This window comes from Typopeltis vanoorti, chromosome 3 (assembly GCF_054136105.1).
Source record: "Typopeltis vanoorti isolate ZY-2024b chromosome 3, IOZ_Tvanoo_1.0, whole genome shotgun sequence".
NCBI classification, from domain to species: Eukaryota; Metazoa; Arthropoda; class Arachnida; order Uropygi; family Thelyphonidae; genus Typopeltis; species Typopeltis vanoorti.
Genome location: NC_143551.1, coordinates 136,970,046 through 136,982,635, shown reverse-complemented (window position 1 = coordinate 136,982,635; position 12,590 = coordinate 136,970,046). Strand labels below are relative to the sequence as shown.

The 12,590-nt window shown below is 35.2% G+C and overlaps 1 protein-coding gene across 7 annotated transcripts in view; it reads left to right on the top strand.

Annotated features, from left to right (window-relative positions):
* Positions 1-12,590, top strand: part of dop (microtubule-associated serine/threonine (MAST) protein kinase dop) — a 677,535-nt gene that overhangs the window by 369,046 nt on the left and 295,899 nt on the right. For all 7 annotated transcript variants that reach the window (XM_090390876.1, XM_090390874.1, XM_090390878.1 and 4 more), the window contains one exon: positions 4,166-4,264. In XM_090390876.1, the coding sequence (XP_090247002.1) occupies positions 4,166-4,264 (99 nt within the window). The remainder of the gene's footprint in view (positions 1-4,165; positions 4,265-12,590) is intronic.

The window sequence follows — 12,590 nt, the reverse complement described above, 5'->3', positions numbered from 1 at the left end:
TATGAAAATTATAAGCAGCAGGCTAGAATAATTACAACTCTGGTACGGAAAGCAAAGTCTAAGTATGAAAAGAAACTGACTTTGTGTGCTAAAGACAGCCCACAAAAATTCTATCTATATGCTGTAAGCAAAAGAAACAATGAATATGAAAGAATAATTCTTCTAAATGCAGATTGCGTGATGGTAACTGATGCAGAAGAAGTTGTTCAAATGATGAGTGCCCATTTTGTTAAAAGTTATCAGCCTGGTGTATGTAACATTGAGCTCACTGCTACCTCTTCACTGCATGAAGAGGTAGCAGTGAGCTCAATAAGAATTTAACAATAGGGACTGATGGAATATCAGCACGTGTGCTAAAACAGTGTTCAGCTGAACTGGCTATTCCTTTGACTAGGCTGTTTAATATGAGTCTCAGAACAGGGAAGAATCTGCAGGAATGGAAAGAATGTATGGTAATTCCATTGCACAAGGGTTGCGCAAAGACTGATGTATCCAGCTATTGACCAGCTAATATCTCAGGAGTGGTGATGAATATTTTGGAAAAATTGGTTAAGACTCGCATTCAGAAATGGGTTGACAGTGAATCTCTACTTTGCAATGAGCAACATAGGTTTACTAAGGGAAGGTCATGTTTTAGCAACTTGCTCACATTCTATAACAATGTTACCATTGAACTAGACAAGAGGAATGGATACATCATGATACTTCTGGATTTTGCTAAAGCTTTTTGACAGAATACAGCATGGTAGACTGTTGCATAAATTAGAGAATATGGATTTGATTATAGAATATTAGCATGGATAAAAGAATGGCTGAATGACAGCTATCAAAAAGTGGTATACAAGGGATGTGAGTCTGTAAGATTCAAGGTAACCAGTGGTGTACCACAAGATCAGTGCTTGGTCCACTGTTATTTAATCTGCACATTAATGATATTGGGAAGGATTTGACAAGCACCATATAGTTATTTGCTGATGATGCAAAGATAGGAAGGGTAATCAGGAATTCTGCTGAGATCCAGTACTTGTAGAATGATTTGAATAAGCTGGAATTGTGGACATGAGAAAATGGATTTTAGTTCAATGTCAGTAAATGTAAAGTCATTCACTTTGGAGTGATTAGATATGCAATGCCGTATTATATTGGTGGGATAATGCTGGAAGAAGCTGATGAGGTTAGGGATCTTGGAGTGTTAGTAGATTGGAAGATGAAGTTCAGGGGCCATGTAGCAAAGATTGCAAATACAACTCAAAAGATAACTGCAGTGCTGAAACGAACATTCACATGTAAAGATAAGGATGTCATTTTGCCTCTTTACAAGGCCTTGATAAGACCTCACTTGGACTATTGTGCACAGGTCTGGTCTCCTGGTTTCTTTGTGATTTTGTACAGTGAAGAGAGTGCAAAGGAGAGTGTTAAAATTATATTAGGATTGAGGAATACTGATTATAAATACAGATTGAGAATTTGTAGGCTGCAGACACTAGCAAACATGAGAAAGTGGGGTGATATGATTGAGAATTACAAACTCCTGAAAGGGTAATACAGGATTTCAGTTGATGGAGTTTTCAATTTATGAAGGTGGGGAAGGGACAAGAGGGCATCCTTGGAAGCTGAGAATGAATGCTATCAAGAATGGGGTGAAGGCTGGGTTTTTTCTCTCATAGAGTGGTGCATGATTGGAATGGATTGCCATTGAATGTTGTGAGTAGAAGCAGTGTGAACAAATTCAGTAATGATTATGATAGCTGGTGTGTAATATGCAGACTCCCTCAATGAGTCCGTGACTTTCTGAAGGTCTCTTAATAACTTGGGTCCTCCTATGAGTGAAACACCCTATATAACACTGGTACTATCTGGATGAGATGAACAAGGTGGAAGCACACATGTGAGCAGATGTTTCATCCACTGGGATTTGCTAGGGAAAGAAATATCTTCATATTCATGATGTTAGTTTTTGCAGTTTGACCATTATGAAATCAAATTTGGGCTGCTGATGATTGTTTTGCATTTGGCTTTGCCGACGCACACAGTCTTGTGTGCTTCAGCACAGGCTAAAAGTTCTTTGCAAGCACCTGTGATAAGTTAATTTTTTTTTCTCCAACCCATTTCGTACACCTTTTGTTGAACCAAGACTTGGAAAGCAGATGAGAATTTGTAGCAGAATAAGGAATGGAGGCCTTGAAGCTAGTAAGTATAATTTCTGTAACCTACACTCAGAGCAGGTGTTTCAGTCAGTAGACTGAAGTAGCATGAAAAAAGAGATGAAGTCCAGAGGTTGGTCCTCTTGGTATGTTTGCAGTGCAAAAGGGCATCAGGTTTAAAGTGTTTGGATAGAGAGCATTATTTTTGTTAGGAAACATGCGCAATATTGTTATCTGAGTTAGTTCCTGTGCCATGGAAAGGTTCTAAGAAACCTTTGCAGTGTATCTGAAAGAACTAGTTAAAAAAAAGATCATGTATTGACAGAGTGGAGAGTGTTATCTGGAATTTGGGTTTTGGTTGACGTATGATTTACATTACGTTATTACTTATAACAAAAGCTTCTGCATCTCATCCAGCTTCAGTGGTGTTAGAAGGGGAAAAGTAAATTGGAGCTGTGTTCATTGAAACGACTCAGGAAGATTATCACTGTGTGACTAACTGGATCACAGGAAGTCAATCTTCATGGATAGGAATGTGAAGAGATCAGAGTGGTGTTCAGAATTTGTTGAGGTGTAAATGTTACAGTGAATGTTACTGAATGGAACAAAGAAACATTAAAACAGAAGATTTTAAATTAGACATTCTCTAACAAGCATTAGTGGATCTCACAAATGTCCAGATGCTACCCTTGTGTCAAAAGGAATTTGCAGTATGTATTTTGGACAGTGAGAGCTGGCTGTGTTTGTTGTAGCTACACTTTGGGTTTCTATCAAGAGTAGGATATCTGTCATGAATGACTGTGATGGTGTATATCCTTTATGCAGCATTTGGAATCTGATTAATTTATCTTTTTGTAGGAGCATATGAATGTAAGGAAACAGGGGATTATATAGCATCAACATCATAATGCAAACAATCGTCAATTACAAAACTGTTTTTGTTCTTTGGGATAGTCTTATGAGAGATAGCTACTTCTCCTTGTTTGGCTGTAAGCTGTTTTGTTAAGTGAAAACATATAGAGAACTCTACTAGGAAGCCCAAGTTCAAAAAGAGTGTTTTGCAATTACTGTTTTCCACTTTTTTTTCCTTTTTTTTAAATCATATAAATTGACATCTGTCAAACTGTAATGAATTGTTGTTTTCTTTTAGTAGAGTATTGCAAATTTTCTGTTAGTTTAATTCCATATATTTTATCAAAATATATGGAATTAAACCTATGCTTTGCCTTTCTTCTTACCAAGAAGAAGAAAGGCAAAGCGTAGGTTTGTTCATTTTTGAGAGAGAGAGAGATTTTTATGCGTGAAACATGTAGGATTAAAACAGGCTTTATCGTTGAAGGTAAAGCATAGGCTTGCTGTAAAACAAAATGGATAAACATTGGGAAACTGAGGTAATTAATAAAACAGCTGTCCTTTCATATATGGTCAGATATATATGGTTATGCGTGTTATGAAATTGTGTCAATTATTTGATTGGATTCAATTATTCTTAGGCTTTGCCAAATTGACTCTGAAAAATACTTGAGTATCATTCATGGTAGGAAGCATTGTCATTCATACTTAACAAGGTACATGTTTGCAATTCTTATGATGTATACTTCTGTCGTGCATAGCCAGATTTCAGGGGGATATGGAGGCCATTTTTGGGGGGTGGAGAGAGAGCACCAGTACACTGAAAAACATGATTATATGAATATATTTATTATAATTCTAAATTATAATGTATAATGTTTTTGGCACTTTTACTTTAAATTTTGATCATATAACTCATTCAATCATCGAAAAAGATTGCCTTCTCCCTGGCATTGGTACAAGTATTTCTACATGGGTAATAACAGGTAGTAGTTAATGAATTAGGAGTTTAGTTTTAATGGAAGGGGGTGGAATAACATATTTCGCTTTATTGTTTTTATTTTATTTTTTCAAAATCAAAAATTGATTTCTTAGAGAATTTTTGTTTGTATAGTATAAGAATTCCGTCTTTATTACATTACAAATGACAACAATTAATTTTTTTTTAGTGCCAAGAAAAGTCACTAGCAGCAGTTCAGTATTTGAAACCGCTTATTAAGAAGCTTCTTGTTGTAATTTCTCGTCCAGCTCGTTTATTGGAGTGTTTGGTATGTCTGATGGCTTATATTATGCTTATCATAGAAATACATTTTTGTTAATTTCATGTAATATTCCATACTTCTTAGTATGTACTGATGCATTTCACTTCAACAGAAAATTTGATCATACCAACACAAAATCCAGGTCTATAGATTTTGTTGTAAGTTATTTATTTTCTGGTATCCTTACAACCAATAAATAAAGGTGCAAACTTAGAGCAATTAACTTGCATGTACTTCTATGAAACAGTTATTGAACTCTTATATTAAGTTATCATTGTAGCAAGTCCTCAGTTGCCATCTGCTGTGCCATTCTAATTGCTTGATGTACTCACTCTATCCCAAAATATGAGTACAGCCAAAGTGTCTGTATGGACATGTTGGTTACAAATCATGCAACGGTTGTCATCTCCTTGTGTTTCTGATTGTTTATTTCCTTACCAGAGTTCATAATAATAATCTATCCATTGTTGGTTATCATTCTCTCCCCATAATATCTACTGTTTCTTTTGCTTCTTTCAGTAAGAACTTTATTGTTTATAGATTTTTGATTGTGGTTTATGCATTTATATTTCTAATTGACTAATATATTCATCCTAATTTTTCCTGTGAAGTTTCTTGTTTCTCTTTTTGCGATTACTCTTATCTTCTTATATTCTATTTCATATAGGTTTTTACATAACTCATTAACCTGAATTATAAATGCAGTCTATGTCAAATATCAACTCAGGTTAATGAGTTATGTAAACATCTAGAAGATGAAATAGACGATAAGAGTAATAGCAAAAAGAGAAACAAGAAACTTCACAGGAAAAATTAGGATGATTATATTAGTCAATTAGAAATATAAATGTATAAACCACAATCAAAAATCTATAAACAATGAAGTTCTTACTGAAAGAAGCAAAAGAAACAGTAGATATTATGGGGAGAGAATGATAACCAACAATGGATAGATTATTATTATGAACTCTAACAAGGAAATAAACTATCAGAAACACCAGAAGAAGATAACATTCCAATAGACAGTATAAAATGTTCAGGAAATAAATTTAACCAAAAATTTCTTACTTTAATAATCAAAATGTGTGACACTAAGAATACCCAGCGACTGGAACCATGTGCGTGTGATTTCCATTTTTACATAAGGAATTAAGAATAATTATGACAGCTACAGAGAAATAAGTTTATTAAGCATAGGAATGCCTAAATGTAGTAGAACAGAATCAATCCTATATTAAAAAAAAAAAAATTATAAATGGACAGAATGGTGATGAATAGAGGATCTATGCAGGAAGATCCTACATAAACCCTATATTCACCCCAAACTACTAATTGGGAAAAGAAGATAATTTCAACTTAGAAATGCATCTAGCATTCATAGATTATAAGAAAGCTACTGACAAGATAAATAGATATAAAATCTTTGATATACTAAAAAAACCACCTCCCTATAAATATATTAAAACTACTCTATCGTCTATATGAGAAAACAGTAATAAGCATAAAAAGAGGTGAAAATAGTACCAAACATTTGAAGTAACAAGAGGACAGGACTTAGACAAGGATGCCGGCTATCTCCAGTGTTATTTGTAATATATATAAATGAAATAATCAAAGAACAAAAGTTAATCAACAAAGATGGAATCCTGTTAGAAAATAATTTTATCTTTGATATCTTACTCTTTGCAGATGACCACATAATATTTGGAAAAACTGAGGACAATATACAAAAAACTGTATATAAACTGAATTTAGTAATAAAACAGTATAATATGTCAATCAGTCAAGAAAAGAAACTAAAACTATGGCATTCGAAGAAAAAAATTGCCCATCTAAGAAATAGCAATGGACAATATAAAATAATTCAGCAAGTCAACAGTTTTAATTATTTAGGCTATAAATTAAATGAAGATTTAGCCATTTTTTACCAAATTATCAAATTCTCCAAAGGAAATGAAATAATAAACAAAACATTCAGGCCAGCAATAGTCACCAAAAAAAAAAAAGACTAAAAATGTATATTTTATCAAAACCAACATTATTATATGGCAGTGAAGCATAATTGAAATATATGAGAACAGCAAGTTATGTAAGACTAGGAAAGAGAAATGATGACTTACTGAAAGAAATAAACCAAACACTAGTAATGATAACAATAGAAAAATACAGAACCAAATGGAAAGAGCATCTAGAACTAACTGCATATGATAGAATACCCAGGAAGATAATGGATTACAAGCACCAAATGATTACAGAACAGGGACAGACTGATGAAATGCAGGGATGAGACTGAATCATGCCACCTGGCTTAGATTTGTGAAAAGAAGAAGAGTTATGTGGATTGTGATTGTGTGTGTTTATTGTGCTTAAATGCTTATACCTGGAACAAATACCTTCGTAGTAGAACACTGGGAACAAACCTTCATGGGTAGTGTAACATTGTATGTTCAGTTTGGAAGAAGGACCTGGAAGAAAGAACTCAATCACATACACATCTACCTTCCTAGCCAAGGGCTACAGTTTGTACAGAATTTAAAAATAATAATAATAATAAATCATTCCCCTCCCAAATCTGCAGCCTTCCTTTCAGGAGAATTTCAGAAATGCCATCACCATCCCCTTACATCCAGGGTACATTACAAAAAATTGCTAGGCCATTGAAGACATACAGTCTCCACACAGCTTTTAAGCTAAACTAGAAACTTGTTATCCTTATCTGTTCTACCAAAGGTAGCTCCATCCTTTCTCAATGCTTGGAGTTTATAAAGTATCCTATTCCTGCAAGTTGTCATGCTATGGACAGACAGGTAGATCAGCCTTCACCAATTTCATTGAACACAAAACCTACATTTGCAATCATGACTATGGTCAATCTGGTCTTGCAGACCATGTATTGGATACTACTCACAGGATCTTCTGGAAGAAAGAAAGAAAGAAATGTTTTTGGAATCTGCAGCGACACTCAGAAATCAACCAAATTTAAATGAGTATGGTCAAGAAACTTCCCAAAATTTGAGAAACATTAATCCCCAGAGATTCCAATTTACAACCTAGGACTCCAGAGTTTATTACATCAGTTACTCAATTTAGTCGAAGAGTGCCCTACAGATTTATACTGGATTTATTTAAGAGTATAAAATCATCTGGCATAATTATCTGAGATTATCATCTCTAATTTTGACATCAGGTTTAATTGAACTTTCCTTCAAATGATGAATAACAGTGGTGATAATGAGTACCCTTGTCTCATACCTGAATTCATATCAAACCATCTCCCTCTAACTTCTTTAATTCTAATTTCTGACATACAACTCATATATGCATTAAGTGTTACATGCTGTAATATCTCATTTATATCATAAAAAAAAATTTTCTCTTAGTTACTTGCCATATGCCTTTTCCAGATCTACAAAACTTATATACAGAACTTCTTATATTCCCATGATTCTCAACTGTTTATCTCAAAATGAAAATTTGATTCTAACATCTTCTATGTCCTGAGTGCAGCTTGTTCCTCTCCAGTAGAGAAATTCGTCTGTAATTTTTGTAACCAATGTTATTTCCATTTTTATAGATGGTTACTATGAGAGCTATACTGCAATCATCTGGAATTCAACCTTTGACTAGATCCCTGGATTATACCATATATCCAGTGGATATATGGCATAATCCAGTAGATATATGGATATAATCCAGTGGGCATAATACTGCTATGCATTAAGGGAAACTGCCCTTCCCTTAATGCATAGCAGTATACATGTCTGCAAGGAGATGTGCTTTGCATTATGGGACATACTGAGACAAGGAGTGATGAGAGCTTGATCTACCTTTGCTTTGAGTTTCCCCTGGTGTTGCACTACCTTACCTCAGTCCTGAAGATATTTTCAGGCACAAACTTTGTTTGCTTACACTTGGATAAAGGATTAAACTAAATTTATTATAGTCTAACCAAGTGAAAAATAAACTTCCAACTTATTTTCTATGTTTTTACCAAAATCTTCCCATGACATTTGTTTAGCTGGTTGCACACAGTGCTTAGCTTTCTTACATTTCTCTCTGTATTCTAAAAGCACAAACTGACTTATTTGCCACGAACATTTGATATGTTTCTTAACCTTGACTTCCTCTTTAACTTCCTGAGTCCACTAGGGAGTAATTATTGTTCTGTCCTTTCATACAACCTCATTACATGCCTCACTGTCTGAATCTTGAAGTTTTATTCTTGTCAATCTCTTTCATGTTTTCTTGAATAATGTTTGTGTTTTTGAGTCTAAAGTTCACCTCTGGAAGCTGCTGATTTATTTTAAAACTTTCTTACATTCTCTTCTTTTCAATATGAAATTCTGTTTTATCTTGTTCAACACTAAATGGTGATCATTTCCAATTTCAAATTCTATGTACACTCTTTTGTTCTGATCCTGTGGGAAAACATTGCTGTCAACAATAACATAGTCAAAACTAAACATATTTGGTCATTTATATAATTAAAATACAAACTTATTTAATACTGACCATTACAAAAAACAAACTACATTAGAGCCTACCAGTTTTGCCAGCAAACTGTCTGATTTTTTTCAAGGCGTTTACGGAGACATAAAAACTAGTAAATGCAAATTGAAAGGAACATAAAAAACATTGTAAACCGACTAATAGCTAAGATTACACGTTCACGTGACAGAGAAGACGTTGTTCTTATTCATTATCACGCATGCGTGTTTGTTGTAAACATGTAATGTGATTACTGGCTAGCTGTAGTTCAGATTGATTTAGAGAGAGGATCAGGTTTTTCCACGAACTGTTTAGGATTGCATCCTGATTTCTGTCAAGGTTTCCACTGGTTATTAACACTATTGTGGCTTCCTTGAATAAATGATGTCTGTAGTCGTCATCCAGATATGGCATGGAGCTGTTTTGCCACTCTATCGTGTGGTTAGATGTACAGAAATGATGTGCTAAGCTGGAAGAGATACTTTTGTTATGGTTTACATCACCAACATGTTCTTTTTGTCTGATTTCTAAACTCCGTGAAGTTTGTCCGACGTAGACAAGACCATAGGAGCAAGGAATGTAATATACTCTTGGATATTTGTAGAAAGGCACCTTATCTTTTGGGGACCGTAAAACTTGTCTGATGCTAGTGGTTGGTTTGAAGACCCACTCTGATGTTGTAGGCTCTTAGTATTCTGGCTATTTGATAAGAAATTGACTTGATGAAAGGGATCACTACAGTATAAATGGATATCCTCAAAACATCAAAAAATATCTATACGGTGACAACCCCAGAAGAAGAATCACGCTCCCAGCACATTTCTAAAAGAATGTGCTGGGAGCGTGAATAGACCTCTGCTATTCCAACTCTTTTCCATTGATACTTCTTATGTTGATGGTGGCAATCTTGAATTATACTGGTGCTGAGTTTAGATTTGTTCCAGTAGCTGACTACTTGCTGTTTTCCCTGATGAAAACAAACAGATCCTTATTTAACCAGATGACGCCCCATCTGGCATGAAATACTGTCATGTTGTATGAGGATATGCTGAAAAGTTGTGATAATCATCATGAAGGAATTGAGGTAGAACTGTGCAACTTACACAGTATTCTATATATCCCCCCCCCCACACAAGTGTTATACACTTGTTACAATGCTGCTACATCATTTGCAGTCCTCTAAGAAAAAATTCTTTCCCTTGTTGCACAAACTAGTCCTCAGCTGCAGATATGACTTCATCTGTGGTAAATTTTGTTCCTTTCAAGTGTTTCTCTGAATTTGGGAAGATGAAGTAATCAGAAGCCCAAGTTGTGTATTGTCTGTTGGGTTTCATAAGCAGTGTGAGCAGGTGCATTGTCCTGCAAAAAGCATCACGCCTCTGCTCAGTTTCCTGTGGCATTTTTATTTCAGTACCACCTCCAATCCCTTCAGTTGAATAGACCTCTGCTGAAACAGTTTCACGTGTTTTAAGTCTATCTATCTATCCCAATGGCTTTAACAGGCCTTTAAGGCCCACAACCTTCCAAGCATGCTTGGATTTCGTAACCAAAATACGAGGATAGAGTGGTCACTCCTATGCCTCAAGGTATTCTTGGTTGTATCCATGTGTGTTCACGGGGCCGGTTTGCCTGCTTGCGGGATGAAAAACACCAGATAAACTGGCGGAAAAAACCCTACTGCCCGCGCCCAAGACCGGCTAACTTGGCTATGGCTGAGGAAGATCCTTCAGCTCCTCACGTCTCCGACGGGAATCGAACCTAGGACACTCCTTCCCCAGGCATATGGTTGCGAAGCGCAAAGCCACTAGGCTAACCGCGCGGACACGTGTTTTAAGTACTTGGTAAAAACCTTCTTTGCTGACTTTTGGGCTTGGAACTTTTTTGGCTGTGGAGAACCTTTGTGTCTCCGCTCTGTTGATTGTTGTTTGGTCTCTGGGCCATAGTGATGAAGCCATGTTTCATCACCAGTCATAACAATGCAAACCAAAAAAATTTGCACCTGATTTCTCAAAATGACCCAAAATCCTTCGAAATAACAGCACACATTCTCTCTTTTGGTCGACATTTCAATATTTAGGGTCCCACCTTGCTGAGAGCTTCTGCATGTCCAGATGTAGGTGGATAATGACCCATCTCATTCCCTGGATATCCCCAGGTATTTGTCTATTATCAAGGGAAATGGCATGCTCTGTGTTGATATTTTCAAGTGTGATTGTGTGGAAGGGCTTCCTGACCTATGCTATTTCAGGAAGTCCTTCCTGAAATAGCATACTCCTTTCCACAAGGCTGCTTCCCTAGGCTGTATTAAGTTTGACACTTTTTGCTATCAGAGTTAACTCAATCACCGAACAACTTCCTCCCACTGTAGGTAATGCATTATATGCTCATGACTTAACAATTTATTGTCACTCTCATGACAATAAATTCATATCTCTGTATGGGTTCTTAGTAATGGTTTCAGATTTTCATCAGAAAAAACATGTCTGTACACTTCTGTTGAAAACACTCTTCAACCAGATCATGAATTGAGAATGGGACAAACTGTTATTCCAATAGCAACAGAAGTCAAATCCTTGAGACTCATGTTTGACAGAAAACTTAATTTCCTGAGCACATTTGTCAACTAAGAGAAAAGTGCAAGAGAACATTGAATCTCCTGCTACTCTATCCTACTGCAGTGTTTCTCAAACTTCAGATATCTACGTACCTCCTTCTTAAATTTTCTTTATTACCAAGTACCCCCTAATTAATTAATTAAAAAATAAAATCAGTAATTTAAAAAATTAATTTAAATTAATAAATTAATTTAAATATTAATTAAAATTAAATATCTATTTTATTTGAATTTATATGTTCATGTAAACAAAAAATATGATTTATTTTTAAATTTTGGTTCTCTAGAGATGTCAGATGACACACTCTTATCAATTTCATTTGATCTAGATGCAATATCGCTTTCTTGTTGCTTACAGCTATTTGTATTTGCTATATTGCTCTCTTTTGCGGGTTTTATAAATCCAATCTTTAACCAATGATCCATACGTAAGAATTTGAAAGCTAAAAATAATACCGTATTTACTTGAATATAACTAACTTTTTTCCCAAAATTAAAGCTAAAAAATCGTGTTGTGAGATACGTGCGATAATTTTCAGAAACTAAAGTTTTTAGAAAAAAACTGAAAATGGTGCGACTTACCAAGAGGCTCCTACTTGCTCTCACTACTTTTGACATCGAGAACTGTTTCTTTGTGTGCATCATCAAAGTCATCTACCCAAATAGCTTCATCTTCTTTCCCATTATTTCAAGCAAAAATTACCAGTAATTTACAAGACTTGAGATAATTAGAGCAGCGAAGAACTGTACGTGATTGGTGCGGTATTAACAAAAGATCGCACGAACCAAAGACAAATTAGCATTTCAACAGTTGAGTTGAAATGCTAATTCCCTTCAACCGAATTCCATAATATCTGAAATCTGAAACACATTCACTATATATTTTTTAGTTTTAACACGTTAACGATGGGGGTGGTGTCAAGCAAAACCATATGTTCCACCGGCAACATATGGTTTTTCTTGGTCTATACTTTTCTGTATAGACCAAGCAGTTTCTGTTGGAGAGGGGATGTGATTCATTAGTTAGTGCTGTCGTTTTATTCCGGTTGTCTCTAATTGCACTGTTTGCTGAAAAATATAATGACTCCTTTAATTATGAATAGCCAAAAATTGCCATGTACCCCCCCCCAACGACTAACAACAAAGTGTGGTACGCGTACCACACTTTGAGAAACACTGTTCTACTGAATAGGATGCAGATTGATCACCCTTGCTTCATCTTTATTGTGC